The 25,429-nt window shown below is 48.5% G+C and overlaps 1 protein-coding gene across 1 annotated transcript; it reads left to right on the plus strand.

The window, feature by feature from the left end:
- On the plus strand, window positions 1–8,449 carry LOC141998561 (olfactory receptor 14I1-like). The gene is made up of 2 exons (XM_074971431.1): window positions 1–29; window positions 7,462–8,449. The coding sequence occupies exon 2, from the start codon at window positions 7,487–7,489 to the stop codon at window positions 8,447–8,449; it is 963 nt and encodes a 320-aa protein (XP_074827532.1). The 5' UTR covers window positions 1–29; window positions 7,462–7,486.
- Window positions 8,450–25,429: the final 16,980 nt, after the last annotated feature.

The raw sequence follows: 25,429 nt of genomic DNA on the forward strand, positions 1-25,429 counted from the left end.
GTATGGAAGGAGGAGACTGCCCACAATGGCATGTAGCTGATCTGTGGCTGCTGGCAGCAAATATCTCCAGTGGCTGGTGATGGGACACTAGATGGGGAGGGCTCTGAGTTACTACAGAGAATTTTTTCCCAAGTGTCAGGCTAGTGAGTCTTGCCCACATACTCAGGGTCTAATTGATTACCATATTTGAGGTGGAAAAGGAATTTTCCCCCAGGTCAGATTGGCAGAGACCCTGGGGGGGTTTCTCCTTCCTCTGCAGCATGAGGCAAAGGTCACTTGCAGGTTTAAACTAGTGTAAATGGTGGATTCTCTGTAACTTGAAGTCTTTAAATCATGATTTGAGGACTTCAGAAACTCAGCCAGAAGTTAGGGGTCTATTTCAGAAATGGGTGGGTGAGATTCTGTGACCTGCAATGTGCAGGAAGTCAGACTAAAGCTGATGTGCTGTGATAGAAGGAGGCAGGTCACGGTCCGTCTATAGGTGCGTGTTCTGTAAAAATGAGCCCCTTCGCTTTCCCATGGGGCTGAGACTCAATGACCTGGGGGAGTATGTGACTCCCTGATTTTAGAGCTGTAGAAGGGCTTTTGCTGCTCTCAGGATTCTGTCCATGTACTTTGGCTTATGTCCCATAATTGTCTCACTAGATCAGAGGTTGTGGTGATAGGTGGTCAGTCACGGCTGACCTGTCTCCTTCCTGACGTTCTGTTCATCATTCAGGGGGTCAGAATCCCTGCCCATGTCTGCAGTTCTCTGGGGTGCAGGGAGGATTCAGGACAATTCCCTCCCCCTCTCCAACAATCTGTGCCCGTGGGAGAGAAGGGTTGATTCCCCAAGGGCCCTCCTCCACTGGGAGGAGCCCGTGGCTCTTCTCAGGGCCATCTCCTGGGTCTCACAGGGGTTAGAGGTTCTTGATCCCCAATGCAGCCTGATGCCCTGTGGTTGGTGCTTAACAGAATGCGAGGGGCCTGGGTTGGAGCCTCACTAGTGGCCATGGCTTGTGTGTGTTACAGGGATCTATCGCTACGTAGCACCAAGGGAATCCCCTGGGTGGGTGAATCAATGCACAATTGTGTCTCAAGGGATCTCCCTGACTGATTGCCGAGTTTCTGAGAGGGGAGCCACTGGGTCAATGAGCTGGGAAAGACTCGCTCAGCTATTGCATGATCGAAGATGGATTCCTGGCTCCCTGTGGGAGCACAGAGTGGGAGTGGGGGTTTCCCAGCACCATTGCGAGTCAGGAAGCAGAAGAGCCCTGCCTTGGGTCGAGGACACGGTGAGCTCCTGGGCTTCATTACTTCACCCTACAAAAGGCTGGGGGCAACATCAGTAGGGTGGGGAGTGCTACCTGAGACCTCCACTGGGGCCACTATAGGGCGATACTGTCCCAGCCCCCCAATTTGGAGCCTGGCTTTGTGCAATCTGCCAAAGGTTTGTGCCGTGTTGCTTTTAGGTCTTTGGAGAGATATTCTCTGAGGGGCAGAGAAGATCCTTCCTGCAGGTGGCGCTGCTGGCCATTTATCACCCCCTGCTGCACCTCAGCCCGGCTGGGCTGGTCCTAGCCTTCTCCATCTTTGGGGAAACTGCCCAGCTGATGGGAATAAAGTGAGAGGCTGGATTAGGCTCAGGTGATTGGGGGTGGGACCCAGGGCCTGTTGCCTCTAGGCCCCAAAAAGTCATTCCTGTCCCATCACCATTCGATGTCCGGGAAGCAGCAAGGTGAATGAGTCAGAGCAGGTGCCTTGCTGGAGGTGAATTCAACTCCATGAGCAGGATGGACTAAGGGCATGAATTGCAGAGATGCCACAACCACCAAAACTCTAGTTCCAGTCAGAGCAGTTTGGATGCCCTCAACACCTTTGCAAACCAGGCCCTCAATGAGGAGCCAGGACCTCAACCTGCTAAGAGAAGGAAAGGGGAACACCCATATCCATGTACATCACCATCCCACTCCTCAGGGCCAGGAGCAGGAGTGGCCACTGGCTCAGCTCCCTTGGCTTGACGGAGCTGCTGAAATCCGGGTAGGATGAGAAGAGATGAGAATGAGCTGGGGACATAGCAGAATGGCAGGAGGGCCCCTTCCTTTCAGAGGAGAGTCCATGGCCCCTCCACGGGGGAGCCCTTCCTTCCCTCCACACTGAGCACTTTGGTGCCTGGGTGCGGCAGGGGACTGCTAAGGGCAAGGATTGAAGAGCCAGCTATCATCCTGCCATGAGCTCTGGCACTCCTTTTGTCTTAGGGGGAGCCTGTGATTAACTTATCCTTAGTTATGTTAACTGAAGGGTGAATTCACAGCCATCAATCTCAACGAGGTCATTAGTCCTTCTCCGTATAATACCTATAAGGCAGCAACAGGAAACTGTTTGGGGGGATTATAACCAGGAGTGCAAGTAGGGTAGTACTCGCTGGTACGCAGTACCGGCAAGAGATTTTTAGCGGGTACGGGGTACCGGAAAGACTTGGGGCTTTCCCCTGCCTCTGGAGCGGGGGTGGGGCTGCACTCTGCTCCTTAAAGGGGCAGAATGCAGCTAGGGAGGACATTCATTATTTAAATGGCTTTAACAGCATAATACATATGCTAACAAACAAAGGCTTTGTTTAAGTTTGTTATCATAAGTTTTATGTGGTAACATTGGTCAGGAGTCCTCAAGAGGGGAGGGATGGAAGGTGTTTAAACAGTGTTTTTTATTCTGTTTCTCCCCATTGGTCTGAATTATCCCTGACATCCATACTGCATCACATCGAGTCCAGATCATCAGAGGAATGCCTCTGCTTGCACTGACCAGAGGATGTTTGGATTCTGATGTCAGCCCAGTTCTGCCACCTGATGGGAAACAGGTGTTGCCCCCAGTGTACCTAGAATTCTTCTTTGCAGCCAAACTAGTCTAACATGGATTTTGTTAACTGGAACTGGAGCAGCAAACAAAGAAAACAAATGACTCATTGCCCAGCTTTGTGGGTGAGAGAACTATAGGTGAAGATTATAATGCTGGACACAGACAGCCTTAAGCCAGCTGCCTCAGGAATCTGCCAAGAACTTTGCTGAAAAGATGTTCCTCATCTTTGCAACGGAGCTAAGACTTATCACACATCTGCCCACCTTTATTCGGATGAAGCTCCTTCTGATCTGACAGCTCAGGCATTGTCAGTTTTCATCCAGAACAATTTACAAACTTGGAACCTAATCCTGTAAACCCTTAATCATTCGATCAATCCCATTGAAGACAATGGGACTATTTGTATGACTATGGACCACTTCTGTGGACTGCTAAGAGTTTCACGAGTCTGTTCTGTTCCTATAAAGAAAGTTGAATCCCACATTGAAATGCAATGTTTGGGTACAATACCATAAAGCAGTTTAGGATACAGTTCTTCTTAAAATTTGTCTTTTAATAAGTCCTACATATGCTGAAATGACTCCTCACCCAACTCCCATATTCCATATAAACAAACTGAATACTACATATGTAGGTGGAAAGTGAGAAGTTAAGCATGTTGATGTTTGTATATACAAAGGGGGGGGGGTGTCGCAGGAGACGGGAAGAGCATGGGGGCCCTGGGATGGGGGTGTGGAGGAGTCACATAGAGGGTTACATGAGGAGGTCACATGCCCACCCCCCCTTCTGTCCCTCCCATGAGTGCAGTACCATCAAGGAATGATTTCTACTTACACCACTGGCTATAAATCAGGAAACCCCTTGGTCAAATGACCCCAGTTTTGGATCACTAACACTACCCTGAGACCCCTTGAGGCACACCGAACTTCAAAGCAATCTGAGTGACTGTTCGGATTTTAGAGTACTTACAAAGTTTAAGCTTTAAAGCATATAAAATGGCTGAAATGGAAACCCTCTGGCTGTTTTTCCATATTGGTGCGTGCACACTGTAAAAAGTGAACATTTTCTTAAATTCAGTTTGCGTCCCCTGAAGATAGAGTGAATAAACTTGACAGACTGAGACGCTTTTGACCCTCAACACATCAAAAGTCTGAGCTCTACCATTGCACAAAAAAACCCACCTAGAAAAGAACATTTTATCTCTGCAACCCCTAGCTCAAACGACTTTTTGAAAAAAAAAATCTATTTTTTCATGGCTTATATCTCCATAACCCCTTGCTCAAATGACCGATAATTCAATTTACTAATCCTATCCTGCACCCTCCGGAAGCACACCGATTTTCAAAGGAATCTGACTAAGCATGTCAATGTTAGAGGCCTTAGAAAGTCGACTTTTAAATGGTAGTCACAACACAACTTTAGCTATACTAGCACTGCTGCATCACTATAATATTGGTCAGTTCATTTACTGGCTGCGTACCCGTCTTTCAGATTTCTGTCTATAAACCATGATCTTGGAATATTCCATGAGCATTAAAACTGGATTGTGCTGTTAAACAATGAGAACGCTGATAGAGGAATACGCATCAAACTAGGCACCACAGTACAGACATTCACCTCATGTAAACTGGAACAGCTCCACAGCACTATGCCAATTTACACCAGCTGGGGATCTGGCCCTTCATATTTGTTCAATCTCCCTGATATACCCACAACCAGTGTGAATTAAACATTGTTAAAATGCCATGCAGCTTTGCACCTGCAGCCGAATGAGCCTTGCATTATAGTGTTGAATGCAGTAAGAAAAAAAATGTAATTGCTGAGAAAGAAAGAAAGAAAGAAAGAAAGAAAGAAAGAAAGAAAGAAAGAAAGAAAGAAAGAAAGAAAGAAAGGAAAAGTTCATCCATCCATCCTAATAGAAGTGAAAGTTCAGATACAGAAAATCCTCCAAAGTTCTGTCCCTAGTGGGAATGAATCGCTCCTTAACATTAAAAGTTACACACTTGTAATTAATCCCATGGAACAAAGAACTAAGAAAGTGCGGACGGGTTCAGAACTTTTGTCTCGTCTTTGGTTTAAAAACTCACAGGCAAAGAATATGGATTTGAAACTGTGTAACAGGCTAGATCCCCAGCTGGTGTAAATCAGCCATTGCTCCATTGAAATCAAAGGGCCAGATCCCCAGTTGGCAAAAATAGCCCTAGCTACACAAGCTGAGGATCTGGTCCTTCGTTTTTAGTGTTTGCTTTGAGTACCTCTTCATGACCTACTTCAATCAGCCCAGCCAGCCTGAGCTGTGGGTTCGTCTGGTGGCTGTACTCCAAGAGCTGCTGATGCAATGCAGGAGAAAGGGGAGGGGGGGAACAAAAACAACAACAACAATCTCTGCTCACCCAGAGGTAATTATGTGGAATTAATGAAGGAACAGGCTATTTCAGGCCAGCTGAGGTTCTGGTGCCACTAGGCTTAGCGATTGTAGGTCACATGTCTGTACTATAAATATATCTTTTATTCTGCAATCCCTTTGGGACACCCTTTGAGGCTCAGCCCTGCCTTAATTTTAGTCAAGGGTCCTTCCAGGGATGCTGCCATTGTGTGAGATCCAGGGAGGGTGCTGTTCCCTGAGTTTAGGTTCATCTAGGGAAGGTTGTTAGGGTGGTTTGCTCCGGAGGTGAGATGATAGCTGGGCTCACAGCCCTGGAGACCAGATTCAGCTATTTAGCCCCAGAACAGGGACATCCCAGATTGTGACCATGTCTGGTGCCTGCACAAACCAGGATCAGCTCGAGAGCTGAGAGGGGCTTTCAGTCTCTGATCCCATTTAGTCCATCACCTCTCAGCCAAGCCTGTCCAAGGAGGGAAGCAGGGAGCACACATCTGTGGAGTCTGCTGTCTGCTAGGAACTGCAGAGAGACCCGGCAACTCAGGAAACAGCTTCTGGATAATATAGTGATGGGGGCATGATAGACAGATGGGATTATTTGAACAGAGGAGGATCAAATGCATCACAAGTTGGGAAAAAATCCACAAAGACCAGCACAGTAAGTTTCCTATTTCAATTAAATATGTGAGGGCATTAATATACAAGGCACATGTGAGAACATAAATGTGCATGACAATAGGAACTCTTGAAGAGTTTTACTATCAATTTAATCAAATACCCCGAGCACCAGTCAGACTTTTTTATTTGCTTATTTTTCAGCAGCAAAAATGGATTGTCCATAGAAATTGTGAAAACTCAAACATTTGTTTCATCGTGGCAACTGAGAAGAAAACAATTTTAACTGAAAACTTTAATTAACACAAAAAATAACCTCTGCCATCCTTGGAAAAACAAATTAACACTGAAGAAGAAAACAATTTTAACTGAAAACTTTAATTAAGACAAAAATTAAGCTCTGCTATCCTTGGAAAAACAAAATATATATTGAGGATAGCAGAGACTTTCCATGAAAATGTGTTCAATTGAAAACCCAATTTGCCTTTGAAATAATTAAAGCAGAAAATGTCTGTCTACCCAGAACTGGAAACTTAGCTTTGAACCAAGGTGGGAAACATTAAGATTTTCCACTAATAACCACAATTTCAAACCCATTTGCTCTATTGCAACTGTTTCAAAGGGATAGCTCCAGGATGGTTAAACTGAATAAAGCAAAGTCGATAGCCCACAGAATATATTTTAAGCACTGTGAAGCTAAAAGACGGAGTTGAAGCCCGCAGACAAAACCGTTCTATCTTGACACTGCCCAAGGAGAGACAGAAGGTCAATGGGATTAGAACCTAGATCTCCTGCCCTAGCACCATATCTGCTGTCCGATATTGCTGCCACCTAAATGGCAGTGCTGTTGAGCGGTGCACAGAACATACACATAGTATGGCACGGTCCACCCCTCTAAGAGCTTCCAGTCCTAATGGACAAGGCAGAGAAAGGGAGGGAGGAGAAACAGAGGCACAGGGAGGGGAAGTAACCGGCCCAAGGTCACCCAGCAGGTCAGCAGCAGAACCAAGAACAGAACCCAAGTCTCCTGACTGCTACTGACCTGCACAGCACAGACACAAAGTCACAGAGGAAAACAATACAACCTAGCAGTAACTGAGCGATGCTCCTAGCCCATCATCACACAGAGGTGGAAGTGCAGCTAGAATTGGTGCCATGAATCAATCTGGAAAGAGGTAGCAGGCCATCTGTGTGGAGGAATCATCACAGACGAGCTGCCACATAGGAAGCTGAGTGAGTCAATGTCGTATTTCTCTGGAAAGTGGGAATCAGGCTGTTGTCATTTTAGTATGTTAGTTTCATGCCCAAGTTGTGGGCTTGCTGTTTGTCACAATAGGGAACCATCTGGGCTAGAATTGTTGGATTTGGATTGTACTTTGTCCCATCCTTCATACTGCATTTTATCTAAGGCTAGAGCCTCAGAAGGCATAAACTGACCCAGCTCCATTGACTTTAAGTGAAATAATCCAGTTTTCACTAATGTGATAATGCACCTGATTAGTGCTCTGGCTGATGGAAGTGATGGTGTGGTGCACCCTTGGCATTCACATCATGAGATATTACAGAGAGAGAATCAGGATCAATTCCTCTGGCACTCTAATCCTGACCATTGCCCTTCTCCTTCCCTCCACAGACATCACACTGAGGAAGAAAATGTCCAACCGAACCACCGTGACCGAGTTCCTTCTCCTGGGATTCTCTGATGTTCGGGAGCTGCAGATTTTACATTTCATCGTGTTTCTAGTGATTTACCTGGCAGCCCTGACAGGGAATCTTCTCATCATCACAGTTGTTGTCTTCGACCACCATCTTCACACCCCCATGTACTTCTTCCTGATGAATTTGTCCATCCTAGACCTCGGCTCCATCTCTATCATTGTCCCCAAATCCATGGCCAATTCCCTCATGAACACCAGGTCAATTTCTTATTCTGGATGTGTTGCCCAGGTTTTTCTCTTTGTCTTTTTTGTTTCAGCAGATCTTGTTTTATTGACCGTCATGGCGTATGACCGATACGTTGCCATCTGCCAACCACTGCACTATGAGAGAGTGATGAACAGGAGAGCTTGTATCCAAATGGCAGCTGGTGTCTGGATCAGTGTTTTTCTCTACGCTGCACTGCACACTGGGATCACGTTTGCAATCTCCTTCCGTGGAGGCAATGTGGTGGGTCAGTTCTTCTGTGAAATCCCCCAGCTCCTCAAGCTCACCGGCTCTGACTTGTACCTCAGTGAAACTGGTGCTATTGCTTTCAGTGTGTGTTTAGGTTTAAGCTGCTTTGTTTTGATAATTGTGTCCTATGTTCAGATCTTCAAAACAGTGCTGAGAATCCCCTCTGAGCAGGGCCGGCATAAAGCCTTCTCCACCTGCCTCCCTCACCTCACTGTGGTGTCCTTGTTCTTTTGCACTGCCACCTTTGCCTACAGTCATCCCACCTCCAGCTCAGCCTCAGCTCTGGATCTCGTGGTGGCTGTTCTCTATTCCGTGCTGCCAGCAGTGATGAATCCGATCATCTACAGCATGAGGAACAAGGAGATCAAAGCTGCATTGAGGAAACTGATAGGGTGGAGGTTATTCACCAGAAATAATCTGTCCATTTTTTCACTTTGGTTGTGATTTCATTCCGTGTTTCTTTATACATGTAATCCTCTGATGACATTATTATCTCCATGAGAACATGCTTTGCCATTTGCTTATGCAGAAAGCTGTATTTAGACTGGTAAAAATGCAGACAAACACAACTCAAGTCAGTGGAGTTACTATAGATTTACACCAGTGTAGATAAGATTAGACTCTATCTATCTATCTATCTATCTATCTATCTATCTATCTATCTATCTATCTATCTATCTATCTATCTATCTATCAAGTTTTTTGTACTGCCACCCATCACCATACTCTCTGAGCACCTTCCACCTCAAATGAATAGCCATAATCAAGTCCCTTGTGGACTTCATGAGGTCTCTGTGTGTTCTCCTTTTGGGGGGCATAAACTCTGCTTGGATTCAGCCTGCAACCTTGGACTTACAGAATGGATGAGATCAGACGAGGGGAACGCATGTCTCAGGACCGTCTTCTTTTTGAAGATCTGTAACTCTTGAGGGCTTAATGCATAGTTTCTGTGGTTAAGAAATCCCTTGGCTCAACACACGTTCCTCGCCTTCCTGTCACATTCTTCTTAAAGGGGTTCAACTAGAAGCCCAGCATGAGCACAGCCTAGGTGAAGCTCTGGCAGAGTGTGTGTAGGTGTCTGGGGGCTTGGGAGAACTCAGACACTGGTTTTGAGTTGTAAGGCAGCTGGACAGTGGCCTCCAATGGCCAAAGGAAGGGCGTCAGACCAGAGGTCTGAGTTTGGCAGTGTTTCCTAGAGCCCCAGAGCTAGTGACGATGAGACTCTACCCAGACGCAATTACCTTGGAAGTGTGTGGGTCCGCTTTCACGAGATGGGTGACTGTATAAGTGGGTACCGGGCCAGGTTGTAAAAGCTAGCTCGTCTGGCTTTTGTTTGGTTTTATCAGTTGGTCAGTTTGGCTTTAGGGTTGTTCTTTCCCCCTTCTTCGGGGGAAGGGAAATGATTGGTTACATGGCTGTTTCAGCAGTTTGCCATGTATTTGGGAGGCCAGTGTGTTCTCTCTTTGACTGGGTTTTCTGAGAGATCTGACTGTTTGCTTCCCACAATGATGAAGGGGTGAGAAAGAGTTCTGTAGCTCTCTGGATGACTGAGTTTCTGCTGAAATTATTATTTGAAGGCAGCTGGGATTGTATTGTATTAGTAACGACATGTTAGGGCACCTAGGGCCTCGGATAGGTATCTTTTAATTATATTAAAGCTAAAATAAAACTACAGCCACGCTCCAGGTGTCCAGACACCTGTCTCCCACCTCAGTCCCGGAGCAATTCACCATCTGGAGGGAAGATAGGGTTTTGTCTGCTAACTCGTGTGGGGCGCAATGGGTACGTGTACTCAGAGACCACCCATTGGATCTATTCCCATTCAAAATGTGGGTTGTGTCCTAACCACTGAGTGTCTAACCCCTGAGCTGTGGGGTATTCTGATGTGGAGCTTCCCCAGTCTCTCCCATTGAACCTGTTACACTTTGGATAAATACATAAGGAGTCACTGGGTGAGAGAGCGAGCGAGAGAGGAAAGAATAACTCTGCAGCCTAGTGGTTAGTATATATAAATAGCTAGATGTGAATGGGGACCGATTGGTAGTTTCAGGATGTATCAAAACTCATATTCCTCTCCTTGTGTTGGCACATACCAGTTTTGTCTCCTTTCTCTGATACCAGCGCTAGTCACAAGTTGTCATCTCTGAGTGTGTGTGTGTGTGTTATAATTTTCTCATGAAAAATTTAGACTTTTCAAAGAAAACCTCATAACAGGTTTGTTTGTTTGCTTGTTTGAAATCCCAAACCCAATTTTTGGGGATCAAAGTCTGCCAAAAACTTTAGAAAAACTCTCTCTTTTTTTGCTCAAAATTTTTGGTTTTTAGGATTTCAGTTTTCCAGTGAAAAATCAATTCTCAAGAGAAAATTAGACACTTTCTGAAAAAAAAATCATTTAGTAAAAAGTCCAATTTTCCACCATAAATCTTTTGATGGAAAATGTTTAACCAGCCATAGGTGTGACTGTTTTTCAGGTACTGACAGTTCTCTTTACTGAGCACTGAGTGTGAATGGTGTACAGTGTACAGTGCTGTGATGCTGTGAATATGTATCTCTTTTTATCTACTAACCAACAGAGTCTGACACCATTATTCACATTGAGAATTCCCTTTTCCATGGGCAGTCCCATTAAAATCCATAGATGAAGGGTTCATGTTTAGTCCATCCACCTGGAAACAGTCAGGGCACACCCTGACCGTTGTGTAGGAGCAACACATTGCTCCATCCAAGGACGAGGACCAGATATGAACCCTGGGAAGTTAATTAAAGGACAGTAATCGTGGGAAGCTTCCTTGGCCTGGCCTCAAGGCCTGAGAATTAGGATTGTAGTAGATAGAGGCTGGAAAATAAGAATATTAATCAAAGTCATGTATTCCTTTGTTGTGTCTTTTTGCGGTGGAAGTAGGTAATGCGCAGGGGGGAGAAATATAATAAAAGGGAAGGTGGAAAGCTGACAGGGAGCAGCCCTTTTCAGCTAACCAGCTTGCTTGCTTGGATAAACCTGTGTTCTGTCTCATCATTGAACCGCCACACATAGAGCTACTCAACATGAAGAAAGGTGGTAAAATCTGTCCCAAAGTGTATACTCAGTGTCATTCATACCTATTGAATTTAATTTCCCTTACTCCTGCAGAGACAACACCACCCTGGAGAGTCAACTGCAGTTCTGTCAACTATGATCTAATGCCAGTTGTAAATTGCATCTTCAATTACACTTGAGCAATGCGGGTAGTTTGTATTGTGCCATTTCCATTAAAGCACGATTTGCCAGGACCCCTCCCTCATGCAGGGCACAACATTGATGCATGGGGGGTTGTGTAAGCAACCACAAATCGGGCATATTCCAACTTTCACCATATATATATATATATATGTATAATAACAGGGTTTTGGATGCAATTTAAATATATTGTGAAAGCAATCAGTGGCAGATTACCTCACGGGCCAATGTGGCCTGTGCCCTGGCCCCCGGCCAATTTGGAGCCCATGGAAAAATCTCCCCCACTGTGGCCCCTGGGAGCTCTCGCTCCCCGTCGTGGCACTGGCACAGAGCTTCTCCAGTCTCGTGGCTGCAGTGGGGGAGCCCCCGAAAAGGAGCAAGCAGGGGTTGTAGCCATGGGGGAAGGGGTGGAACAGGGTGGGGCCATGGGTTGAAGGGGCGGAACAGGGCCATGGTTCCGGCTCCAGGGCCCCCCACTTGCTCCGTCCCAGGGCCCCAGGCAACCTTAAGTCATCTCTGAAAGCAATGATCCAGTGTTCATAGCTTCATAGTGTTCAAGGCCAGAATGGACTGACAGATAATCCACTTTGACCTCCTGTATGCCATAGCCCACTAATCTTCACCCACATACCCCTGCATTGAGTCAAATGACTTAGTTAAACTCAGCATTTCAGTCTTTGGGAGACTAAACCATTGTGTTCCACAGGCAGAGAACAGGAGTGACCAAGGTGCCACTAGAGAATATTCTCATGGAAAATTTTGATTTTGTGAAAGAGAATTTCACATTAGAAAATTGTTCCAGTGGAGAATTCCCAACCAGCTGTACCCAGAACTCATGGAGAGCCTATGGACTCCAGTGGGAAGAAGACTGGGACATTGCTGGGGTATAGCATCTAGGCTTACTCAGGCTGAAAGAAGAAATATTCCCCTAAGCAAGAATGCATTCACATCACAGAAAAGCAGAGATGGGCCCAAATCAAGACTCTAATCCACGCTGGGATCCCAAATTCCTCAACATTCAAGAGAGGAGCTTTTGGATCTGAGGTCATGGATCTGCCCTGTCACTACAAAACCCACCACTAGCTGGATGGACAGACAATGTCCCCATTGCAGGTTGGCACAATCTCTTTGAAGATGCAGGTCATGAGTATGTTCTGGAGACTGAACTCCCCTTTGCACTGTCCAGATGGGCTTCACAGGTCCGAGCTGGCTTACTGGTCCTTCAGAAGACTGCCCAGTTGGAGATAATTAGTGACAGCTCAGATGAGTGGAAATCATGAAATCAATGGGAGTTAGGCACATCTGAGGACCCCAGTAGGAACCTAGATAAATATTTAGGTTTCTAAATACCTAAAACTTTAGATAGTTTTCCACATCTGACTCCTCATCTCCTCCATTGACCCAGTGGAGGTTTATATCAGGACGTGTCATCATTCCTCAGGACACTTTATCAGGCACAATCTCTTCCCATTCATGTCTCCGTGTTTAAATTCTGCAGAGTGTGTAAAGGCTCAGGGATTCAGGTGTCAATAGAATAGAGGACGCAGGCCATGTGGAGAATTCCCTGGGCACAACGCCGACTGGGAGCGCAGAGCTGTGATTATCCCCAGTGGGCATTGCAGAGGATTCAGTAGTAAAACACTTGAGATTGGGTCAAATTCATCTGGTGAGAGCCCACTGGATTCCAGGGAGTTACACCAGGAATGGATTTTGCTCTGTGGGCTTATGGAGGAAATTGTATGCAGCATGTTGTACACTCAGGGCTGAAACAAGATGTTTTATTGGCTGCAGACTATACACTGATAACACTGAATGACCTGCTTTTTGGACAAAGGGCTTTCTTCCTTGTCCCCTCCCCTGCCTGTTCTGTTTTCCTTCTTCGTCAAACAGCCAGATCAGCAGCCCATTGAAGAGGCAGAAAGCTGTAATTTTCAAAGGTGCCTAAAGGAGTGCACAACTCCAGCTGAAACACTGTGGGACTTGGGTGCCTAAATCCCTTAGGCTCCTTTGAAAACCTCAGCCTGAAGTCTATTTTTCAAAAGAACATGTAGAAGCAGAGATTGTGGCTAGATACACTTCCTCCACATCCTGCCCCTTGCCAATGTGAGCCAGTCCTGCCCTGCAGGAACCCCTTTTGTGGGTGACAGGAGAATCCATTCTTATAGATTCACAGATTCATAGATACTAAGGTCAGAAGGGACCATTATGATCATCCAGTCCGACCTCCTGCACAACGCAGGCCACAGAATCTCACCCACCAACTCCTGCGAAAAACCTCTCTCCTGTGTCTGAGCTATTGAAGTCCTCAAATCGTGGTTTAAAGACTTCAAGGAGCAGAGAATCCCCCAGCAAGTGACCCAAGCCCCATGCTACAGAGGAAGACGAAAAACCTCCAGGGCCTCTTCCAATCTGCCCTGGAGGAAAATTCCTTTCCAACCCCAAATATGGCGATCAGCTAAACCCTGAGCATTTGGGCAAGATTCACCAGCCAGATACCCAAGAAAGAATTTTCTGTAGTAACTCAGATCCCACCCCATCTAACATCCCATCACAGGCCATTGGGCCTATTTACCATGAATAGTTAAAGATCAATTAATTACCAAAATCATGTTATCCCATCATACCATCTCCTCCATAAACTTATCGAGTTTAATCTTAAAGCCAGATAGGTCTTTTGCCCCCACTGCTTCCCTTAGAAGGCTATTCCAAAACTTAGACGATGGTTAGAAACCTTCATCTAATTTCAAGTCTAAACTTCCCGATGGCCAGTTTATATCCATTTGTTCTTGTGTCCACATTGGTACTGAGCTTAAATAATTCCTCTCTCTCTCTCTCCGGTATTTATCCCTCTGATATATTTAGAGAGAGCAATCATATCTCCCCTCAACCTTCTTTTAGTTAGGCTAAACATGCCAAGCTCCTTGAGTCTCCTTTCATAAGACAGGTTTTCCATTCCTCGGATCACCCTAGTAGCCCTTCTCTGTACCTGTTCCAGTTTGAATTCATCCTTCTTAAACATGGGAGACCAGAACTGCACACAGTATTCCAGGTGAGGTCTCACCAGCGCCTTGTATAACGGTACTAAAACCTCCTTATCTCTACTGGAAATACCTCGCCTGATGCATCCCAAGACCGCATTAGCTTTTTTCACGGCCACATCACATTGGCGGCTCATAGCCATCCTATGATCAACCAATACTCCAAGGTCCTTCTCCTCCTCCGTTACTTCTAATTGATGCATCTCCAGCTTATAACTAAAATTCTTGTTATTAATCCCTAAATGCATAACCTTACACTTCATCCTATTACTATTACTCCAGTTTACAAGGTCATCCAGATCCTCCTGTAGGATATCCCTGTCCTTCTCTAAATTGGCAATACCTCCCAGCTTTGTATCATCCGCAAACTTTATTAGCACACTCCCACTTTTTGTGCCAAGGTCAGTAATAAGAAGATTAAATAAGATTGGTCCCCAAACTGATCCTTGAGGAACTCCACTGGTAACCTCCCTCCAGCCTGACAGTTCCCCTTTCAGTAGGACCCGCTGTAGCCTCCCTGTTAACCAATTCCTTATCCACCTTTCAATTTTCATATTGATCCCCATCTTTTCCAGTTTAACTGATCATTCCCCATGTGGCACGGTATCAAATGCCTTACTGAAATCTAGGTAAATTAGATCCACTGCGTTTCCTTTGTCTAAAAAATCTGTTACTTTCTCAAAGAAGGAGATCAGGTTGGTTTGGCACGATCTACCTTTTGTAAAACCATGGTTTTTTTTTTCTTATTCAGTGTTTAAACGTGTGTTCTCTTCCTCCCAACACACTAGTTTGCACCAGAGCCAACCTCACCTCCAGGCTGCCCCCCCCTCAAACTCTCTGCTACCTCTGCTACTTCCCCTGGGGTGGCTGCTCCTGCCTCCCTACCTCTCCTACACGTCCCCACCCGTCAGCCTCTCACTGGGGATGACACAAGTCTGACATGCACCCCCAGTCCCCGCTACTGACCTAAGGAACCCCTGACCCACACTTGCTATAACCTCCGCACCCCTTTACCCCCCTCCCTACGGACCCAGCTCCCTCCAGGTCCCTCCTCCTCTGCATTAATTGTCTCGGAGCAGTTCATGATTCTCTCAAACATTCCAGTTCTCCTCAAAGACTTGCTGAATAATTCCTGTGCACTGTTGTTGGTCTGGAGCTCATTGGAGAGCACTTTATTCAGGTCATTCAGTGTACGAAATTCAAGATCCGATGGTTAGTTTGAAAATCAGGGCTCTTGGGTCCTATTCCCAACTCTGCCACTGACTCCTTTCTCAGTCTTAGCTTCTCCCTCTTTCAAGTAGGGATAATAACGGTCCACTCCTACCCACCGTGAGGGATGGGGATCCTTTGGAGGGTGTCACTAGGAGTAGTGCATTGAAGGGCTAAAATCCATATGTTGTGTGGGCAGCAGTGGCCCCAGGAGCCCAGCCCTCGTTCCCATCAGGAGGCATCGCCCTGCCCGCTCACTGAGCACCTTCCAGCCCCCGCAGCCCAGGAGGTGGAAGGTCCCTGTCCCAGCACCGGCAGCTCAGCAGGGGACAGCGGCAGCACCTGGGCCTCTGGCAGCAGCCAGGCTGATGGAGGCCACTGCTTTGTTCCAGGTGAGGAGCCAGGCTGGGCTGAGGGAGGGGTGAGGACGGGATGTGAATACCCTGGGCCCAGACGCTCTCCCAGTGATATGGGGGGTGGGTCCCCAGCCCAGGTGTCTGGCCTGAGCCACGGGAACCCCACTGAGAGCAGCAGCAGTCACACAGCTGCCCCTTCCGCACGGGGACCTGGGGGTGGGGCATGAAGAGCTGCTGCCACTTTGGTCCTTGCTGCTCCAGGGCTGGGGGAATCGGCACCTCCCCTGGAGTCCTGGCCAGTGGAGGGGGGGGCTCTCTGCTCTGGGCTTCTGAAGCTGTTGGGGGCTGAAAGCATCCCTGAGAGGGAGGTTTGTGGCCCGATCTGCCCTGGGTGCCTGAGGTGGGAAGGGGGGTCTTGAATCCTGCTCTGCCCACCACGCCCCTGTCCTTCCCTCCCTGGTGCAGGGACCCCCCTGGATTCGGAGCAGGAGGAAGGGGTGGACATGGCCAAAGATGAAGCTGCTCTCAAGGTCATCCGAGAGCAGCTCCAGTGCAGAGATAAGGTACAAATGTTGCCCACCTGGGCTGGAACCAAGATTGCCCTGTCCCTTCCCAGCATCCCCACCCCCTGCCGAGCGTCTTGTCCCTCATGATCCACCACCCCAATGGGGCCCCTTTACATCCATGATGTGGGACCCCCAAGATGGGGGTGTTTGTCCCACAACAGCCCAGGTCGTCTCCCCCCACAGGCACTGTCCCAGTTCCTGATCCTGCTTGTGTAGGAGGCGTGGGGGATTTGGACAATAGGCGGGTCCCCACAATCCCCCATTGAAGCCCGAGCCCTGGAGCTGGTTTGGGTGAGGCAGGAAGGTCCCTAGCTAACAGGTTCTCTCTCGCTATACCCCACTCCTGGTGGGTCCAGGATGAGGGGCAGCAGCTCCTGTTCCTGCAGGCCATCTACCCCGCATGTCTGGCTGCACAGGAGAGAGGGGAGGACACGCTGGAGCCGCGCTGCTGCAAGGCGGCTGTGGTGAAGAGGATTGTGGTGAGTGAGACACGCCATACGGCAGCTGGAGGGAGGAGAGAGACATGGGATTGGCAGGGATATCGCCAGGCTAATGGGTGGGGGCTGCGTGGTGTTGGAGGGGGCAGCAGAGGACAAGGATTGCTGGGGCTGAAGCCTGGGGAGAAGAGAAGGGAGAAATTCTGAGATTGGTCAGTAGTGGGCAGGGGGGGAATTGTGGGGCTGGAGGGCAGCTGAGACTGGGGGACAAGGAATCACATGGTCCCAGCTCGGTCGTCGGGATGGGGCTGAATGGGGGCAGTTTTGACAGGGAGGAGGAGAGAAGGGGATTGGGAGTGAGCTGGGCAGGAATCCGGGAAGGGGGACAAGTCTGATGGGCAGGAAGGAATGGGAGGAGCGGGAGGTGGTGGGGGATCCTGCTGGCCATGTGGGGCACTGGCTGTGTCATCTCCTCACTGGGAGGTGTCAGTTGGGCCTGAATCTCACACGCTCCTTTGTCTCCTTCGCGTCTCACAGGAGCTCATCGAGGAGCTTCCCGATGACTCGTCACCCAGCGCCGTCCTCGCCCACTCCCTGGCTGCAGTGGGCAACCTCTGGTACCGAGACAGCCCCACCCCCCACCCCGCCGGCTCCCCTCACCCCAGTGCTGCTCAGGCCCAAGGCTGGGAGTCACCGTCACTGTCCCTCCCAGGTCACCTCCTAAGAGTGGTGCCTCTGGCAGAGATGGTGGGGTGGGAAGGTTCACTCTCTCCTGGCGGGGCTCTTCTTTTCACTCCCACAACATGACACAGGCCTTGGGGAGGGGCTCACTCCCGGGCTCAGATACAGGAGGGGCAGCAGGCTCCAGGGAACAGGAGTTATTCCTGTCCTGCCACTGTCTGTCTGTGACGCCTTGGCCTTGTCATTCCCTAGCTCAGTTCTTCAGTTTCCATTCTCGCCAGACTGTGCCTCTATCCCTGTGGCTTGGTGTCTGTGTTGGCGACAGTCCCACCCCCGTACTGCACAGTCTAATACCAGCTCCTCTCTCTTGCCAGCACCATGAAACCTGCCCTGGAGCCAGACCTAGAGACCCACCTCTTGCGAGCTGCCCCTCACTCCGTCTTCACTCTGGGCACGGAGAAGGACACCACTGGCATCCAGGTACATCCTCCTCCTCTTCCACAGTATTCCTTGGTCCCTGCTCCCTTGATTCGCTGGGGCTCCAGATTTAGGGGTGGGACCAGCCCCGACCCCGAACATTGTCCCAATCTAGAGAGACGCTGAGAAGTTGTGACCTGAAGGGTACAAGCTGCATCCTGGGGGAAAGAATCCCCTTCTAAAGCTCTGCCATCAATGACTCAGATATTCCCCCCTGCGCAAATGTCTCAGGCCCCTGGGGCTGGGGGCATGGGGCTCATTTGCAAAGCAGGTGCACCTGGCCATTGAGTCTGACCTTCCTCCTTTCCCCACAGCATGTCAACTTCTGGATCGTGTCCAGGGTGTCCCAGGAGAGAGCCAGGGCCATCAGGAGCAGCACAGCCCTGCTGAGATACACAGTCACCCTCCCTGAGTTTGACGTAAGTGACATCTGACCCCAGCTTCCTGACTCCAGGCGTAGGCGGGCTGGCTCTAGCGGGCTGCAGGATCTGCTGCTGCTGCCGGGGCTGTGGGTTAGGAGGGTTCTTCATGGGGAGGCAGAGTCAGAGCAGGGACTGAGCTAGGCTTGAGTCAAGTTCTTCTTGTCCTAGTTCAGTGTTGTCCCTGGGCCTTTAAGGGGACCATGCTCCAGCCCCTGCTTGGCATCCCAAAGCAGCTCCGGGCTCCCTTGGCAGCAGAGCAAATGAAGGGTCGATCTCAAGCTCCTCTCCCCCAGCAACTCCTGCAGAGGGGCTGAGGGGAAGGAGGCCTCTGGCCCAGGGGGGACAGGGAGCTGACAGGAAAATGCTGATGGAGTCCCCTTTGCTCTCCCTTCCATTAGATCTCAGCCGAGTTCCCTCGGATGGGTCACCATGTGGCCCAGCTGGCTCTGTTTGTCAGCGAGCCAGACAAGGACATCAGCCGGCAGGCCAGAGAGGGGACTTACCGGCTCTACCAGCTGCTGCTCCAAAGAGGGGTAAGGAACCTAGCTGGGATACGGAACCCAATAGGGGACTGAGAGTGACCACTGAGAGTGGATAATGGGACCCCAGACAATTTCTCTTAGACTGACCCCAGCCGGAGGACAAGTCTCTCTCTGCCTCTGTTCTTCTGCACTCCACTGTGCAGCCACCAATGGGATTAGAAGGACACAGTAACTGCAACCAGAATGAGGAGAAAAGTCTCTCTCTCTCTCTCTCTTCCAGGCCTGACCATACATGAGGCGGAAGATCTCTGGTGCTATGACTGGCACCAGGACAGCAGACTGTTGGGCTACAAGAATACAGCCAGAGTTGGGGAGGTAAGGGCACTGTGCCAGGGCCTGACACAGCTCAGGGAGTGTGGCTGGCTGGGTTCCCTGCAGTGGATGCCTCCTGGAGACAGGAAAAGAGCCCACTCCTTATTTCCAGCTCAGAGTTCCTCATCCAGCAACCAGTGGGACAGGCTGGTGCTAAAGGTCCCACATTGGAACCTCGCTAGTTGCCGTGATTTGAGGAGAATCCCCCGTGGGTGAGTTAAGATAGGATTATGGCTCTGGGTGTCTCTCTGCTCCTTGTCCCCTGGCTGATCCCCAAGTGTCTGAGAGGAGAGCACTGGGTCAGTCAGTCACGATTGCTTGATCAGACCCTTGTTTAATTCCCTGCACCCTCTAGAAGCAGAGAAAGGAGGTGGGGTTTGCTCAATTCCATTGCCAGTCAGGAAGCAGAATGCCCCGACCTGGGAACTGGGTAAGGGACATAGTGAGCTCCAGAGCCAATATGGACCACATGCACCCCCCTCACGTCTTCAGACCTGGCCAGGGAATGGCAGAGTATCTGGACCTCAGCCACTGTTCCAAAGAAGCACATTGACAATGAGCCAAGTTGCGGCTACTTGCTGCACAAGTAGAAAATCAAAGACACCCCCCTGCCCCCATCTCACAACTGTGGTAAGAATATCCAAACCTTCGAACACACCGTAACACAGTGCCCCCAGACTGGAGTCAAAGGTGAAATGGGTGATTTCCACAACATCACAGAGGAGGCCTTGGAATGGCTCCTGGATCGACAAGGGCATCTACAGAACGCTGCTCCACAGACGCCCCCTGAGAGAGACTGTGTGAGTTTGTCCCGCCTCCCACAAGCTGAATTGCTGCAGCGGAAGAAAAGTCTCCTAGGAGTGTCTGTGATGGGGACGGGGACATGAGTCTTCTTGTCCTTTTCAGGTTGCAGGTTGGATTCCCCTTGAAGAAACCAAGGATCTGTAGAGGCCATACCCAGCGACTAGAGAAAGCACTAAGTTGCGGGGAAGAGACTTTTGGTCTGTCAGCTCCAACCCCCCCGCGACTCGCCCCACACACACGCACGCTCCTCTAGCTGCTGTGGTGCAGGAGATCGCTCTGCTGGAAGCAAGACAGGGTCCCCGTCGTCTCTGTGCCCTGCACAGCAGAGTGGGCCTGCTCACACACATTAGAGATACATTTCCAGCCCGTCCTGGCCCCTGCCATAAATTGCCTTCCCGAAAGAGCCACTAGAGGCTTTGGTCCCTAAGCATCTGCGACCTTTAAATAAAGGGGCTTCCCTGAGCCCTGGGACCCTGAAAGCCTCCTGGGGAATGAACTGCCTTGGCTACAGCAGCTCTCTTACCCGCCCTTTGGGGCACTGGACGGTAATGCTATTGTATCTCCAGGACTTGGAGGCTGGCTCTGGGCAATCTGCTCGAGCCTCGTGTCCTCTTGGTTTTAGGTCTTTGGAAAATTCTTCTCGGAGGGGCAGAAAAGATCCTTCCTTCAGAGAGCAGTGCTGGCCATCCACGACCCCCTGCTGCGTGTCAGCCAGGCTGGGCTGGTGCTAGTCTACTCCCTCCTGGGGAAAGCTCAGCAACTGATGGTGGACAAGGTAAGCACCTGCAATAGACTCAGGAGCTTGGGGTGGGGCCCAGGGCCTCATTCCCATCCTATCGCCATTCACTGGCCTGGGAGCAAGGAGCCTAGTGGGGACTTCTGGACTTCATGGGCTTCTGTTCTTAGGATGTGGTGCTCTGCTATCACTCCTGGGAAGGACAGGAGAGTCCCCCCAGTGCTACCCTGGGCCTGCCTGAGGCACCCAAATTTCAAAGCTATCCGAGTAACCATTCAGCTTCTAGTGCACTTCCAAAAACTGAGCTTTAAACCATACAAAATGGCGGGAATGGAAATCCTCTAGCCCTCCTTCTGTATTGGCACAAGCGCGCAATAAAACACGCAGGCTTTCTTAAATTCCATTCTCATTTTGGGTCCCCCAAGATTTAGTGGGGGCCATGCACTACCTTGGGTAAAATGAGACAGATTGAGACTATTTTGATCTGCATCACATCAATAGTTTGATCTCTAGCTTTGAGCAAAATAAACAAAACCTAGAAACTTGTAACGGGGCTCATATCTCCACAACCCTTCGCTCAAATGACCCCACATTGAGGTCACTAATCCTACCCTGCACCCTCCTAAGGCACATTACATTTCAAAAGAATCTGACTAAGCTTGTCTTCTGTTTTTTCCTTTTTTTTTTTTTTTTTAAAGAAAGGAGGACCTTTAAACAGAAGTCATGGTGCAACCTTAACTAGAAGGGCGTTGCTGTGATGGTAATAATATTCATCAGTTCATGTACTGGTTGGGTACCCATCTTGCAGGTTTCTATGAACCCTGCTATTGGAATATTCCAGGAGCATTGAGATGGGGTTGTGATGTTCAGCAACGAGAATCTCAGAGACAGGAACAAACAAAAAACTCGACATCACGGCACAGATATTTAGCTCATGTAACCTGGCCGAGTTCCATAGCACTCTGCCAATTTACATTGGCTGAGGAACTGGTCTAATTGACTTCAGTGGGGCTGGGGCTGATTTACACAACAGCTGTTTGGGGATCTGGACCCTTTGAGTCCAAGGCAGCTAGAGGTGATTTACAGAAACTGGGGCACTGACCCATTCACTCCAGTGGAGCTACCCTGATTTGAACTTGCTGAGGATCGGAACCACTGATTCCAATAGAAAAGGAGGACTTGTGGCACCTTAGAGACTAACCAATTTATTTGAGCATGAGCTTTCGTGAGCTACAGCTCACTTCATCAGATGCATACTGTGGAAATTGCAGAAGACATAATATACACAGACACCATGAAACAATACCTCCTCCCACCCCACTCTCCTGCTGGTAATAGCTTATCTAAAGTGATCATCAAGTTGGGCCATTTCCAGCACAAATCCAGGTTTTCTCACCCTCCGCCCCCCCCCCCCCAAGACAAACTCACTCTCTTGCTGGTAATAGCCCATCCAAAGTGACCACTGTCTTCACAATGTGTATGATAATCAAGGTGGGCCATTTCCTGCAGAAATCCAGGTTCTCTCACCCCCTCGCCCCCCTCCAAAAACCACACACACAAACTCACTCTCCTGCTGGTAATAGCCTATCCAAAGTGACCACTCTCCTTACAACCTGCATGAAAATCAAAGTGGGCCATTTCCAGCACAAATTGTATTGCGAATGCAGACTAACACGGCTGTTACTCTGAAACCTGTGATTCCAATAGGTCGAGGGCTGATTTCTACTCTCTGGCTCTTTGTATTGCATCAGTTTCTCTGCCATGAATGGCTCGTGTAAATTACACATTTTTAAACAGTGCATCTGCAGCCAAAGGAGCCTTTCATTTTAATGTTGTCTGCCAGAAGGAAAACAAGGTTACTACTGAGGAAGCAAGAAAGCAAGAAAGAAAAGAAAAGACCTGGGCTATTCATCCCAATAAAAGTTGAAGATCAGATGCAGAAAATCTCCACAACACTGTCCCCAGTTCTGTCCCAAGTGGGACTGAATCGCTCTGTCACCCTTACAAGTTAGACTTCTAATTCATCCCAGTGGACAAAGAGCTAGGAAAGAGAAGACTGGTTATGAATGTTTGACTCTTCTTTGGTTCAGTTTCACAGGCAAAGGATATGGGTTGGAAACTGCATCATGGGCCAGAAGGTGTAAATGGATGTAGCTCCCTGGAAGTCAATGAGTCAGATCCCCAAGTGGTGTAAATAGTCCTCGCTACTATGAAGTCAGTGGAAGTGTATCAGTTTACACAAACTCAGGACCTGGTCCTTAGTTTTTAGTGTTTGTCTCTTAGTGAGGAACTCAAGCAGCCAGGGCAGCCTGAGCTGTGGGTTCCTCTGGTGGCTGCATCCCAAGAGCTGCTGGTGCAATGCAGGAGAAAAACATCTCTGCTCCCCTAGAGGTGACTATGTGGAGTTAATGAAGGAACAGGCTATTCCAGGCCAACTGAGACTCTGGTGCCAAGAGGCTCTTAGCTATTGTAGGTCCCATGTCTGTGCTACAAATATATGTTTTATTTTGCCATCCTGTGGGGACCCCCTTTGTGATCCAGCCCTGCCTTTTTTTTTAGCTAAAGGTCCTTCAAGAGATGCTGTCATCATGTGAGATGCAGGGCAGGTGCTGTTCCCCCTCTGGGGGGGTACGGTCAACTAGGGCAGGTTGCCAGGATGGTTTGCTCCTGAGGTGAGAGCAGAGCTGGGCTCACAGCCCTGGAGACCAGATTCAGCTATTTAGCCAAAGAGCAGGGATATCTTGGGCTGTGACCTTTTTTGAAGCCGGCACAAACCAGAATCAGCTGGAGAGCTGGGACTGTCTTTCAGTCCCTGATCCCATTTAGTCCATCACCTTTCACCCAAGCCTGCCCTAGGAGGGAAGCAGGGAGCGCCCATCTGTGCTAGGAACTGCAGAGAGACCCCCACAACTCAGGACATCCAGCGAAGGTATGCGACAACAGCTGGTGGATACGACAGTGATGGGGGCATGAGAGAGAGAGAGAACCAAACAATCCTGGCAGTGGGTGAATAGATAGATAGATAGACAGATAGATAATGACCAATGATTCCTAACACAGTAGGATCAAATGCATCGCAAATTGGAATAAAGACCAACAAAGTAAGTTTTCTATTTCAATTAAATATGTTAGAGTATTAATATATGGGGCAAATTTAATATCAGAAATATGAATTGCAATTAGAACCCTTTAAGACTTTTACTATCAAATTATGCAGATATCTAGAGATGATCAGATTTTTTTTCCACCAGAAAAAATTGACTTTTCATTGAGGTTGTGAGAACCAAACAGTTTCAGCCGAAAACTGTTGGAAACTGAAAATTTTTAGGCATAATGAAAACAAGTTTTCATTGTTATGGATATCAGAGATTTTCCATGAAAATATATTCAAATGAAAACTGAATTTTCCTTTGAAATAAAGTAGAAATTGTCTGACTACTCCTACCTGGAAACTTAGCTTTTCGCCAGGGTGGGGAACATGAATATTGTCCAATAACACCATAATTTCCAACCCCATTCCCTCTATTGCAACCGTGTTTGTCTGTTTCAAAGGAGTAGCTGCAGGATGGTAAAACTGAGTAAGTAGCAAAGTTGGTCGCCCATAGAATGAGTTTTAAACATACTAACCTCTCTAAACTAAAGCCCTGAGAGTCGAAGCTCCCAGACAAAGCCTGTCTCTCTTTATCCTACCCAAGGACAGGCAGGAGGTTGATGGAACTAGAACCCAGATCTCCACTTCTACCATCCTAGCCTCTGTCCCACACCGCTGCCTGCTAAACAAAAATACTGTCAACATGTGCACAGAACATGCACATAGGAAGACACAATCCATCCCCAGAAGAGTTCACATTCAAAGTACACGAGACAGACAAAGGGAAGGGGAGGAAAGAGAGGCAGCAGTGACTGCTCCATGGTCACAAAGTGACAGAGGCAAGACTGGAACCGAAGTCTCCTGACTCACACAGCACAGAAATAAAGTCACAGAGGGGAACCACACAACCTAGCAGCAACTGAGCGATGCGACCAGCCCACCATCACCCAGCAGTGGGAGTGCAGCTGGGATCTGGTGCCATAAATCAACGTGTAAGTAGGCATCAGGTGGTATGTGGGATGTTGGGGTGGAATCATCACAGAAAAGCTGCCATGTGGGAAGCTGGGTGATTCTGTGCTGTATTTCTCAGTTAAGTGGGAATCAGACTGTGCTGGCATTTTAGTAGTTGAGTTGGCCAAGTTGTGAGCCTGCTGTCTGTAGCAATAGGGGCATAATTTTGGCTCAAATTGTTGGATTTGGATTGTACTTTGTTCCATCTTTCATCCTTCATTTGATCAAGCCACATCTTGGGCCAGATCCTCAGATGGTGTAAACTGACCCAACTCCAGTGACTTTAAGGGAGCAATGCCAATTTACATTCCTGTGATCACGCACCAGAGTAGTGCTCTGGTTGTGAGTGATGAGGAGCCCTCACTACTCCAGTCAATGGAAGTGACAAGTGCTGTGCACCTTTGACATTCACATCATGAGATATCATGGAGAGGGTAATCAGAGTCATTCCCTCTCTCGCTATAACCCTGACCATTGCTCTTGTCCTTCCCTCCACAGCCATCACACGATGAACTAAGAAAGAAA

Source organism: Natator depressus, chromosome 14 (genome assembly GCF_965152275.1).
Source record: "Natator depressus isolate rNatDep1 chromosome 14, rNatDep2.hap1, whole genome shotgun sequence".
NCBI classification, from domain to species: Eukaryota; Metazoa; Chordata; order Testudines; family Cheloniidae; genus Natator; species Natator depressus.

Excerpts from the sequence above, each read along its gene's own strand:
- LOC141998561 (XM_074971431.1), top strand. The coding sequence starts at position 7,487 with ATGTCCAACCGAACCACCGTGACCGAGTTCCTTCTCCTGGGATTCTCT.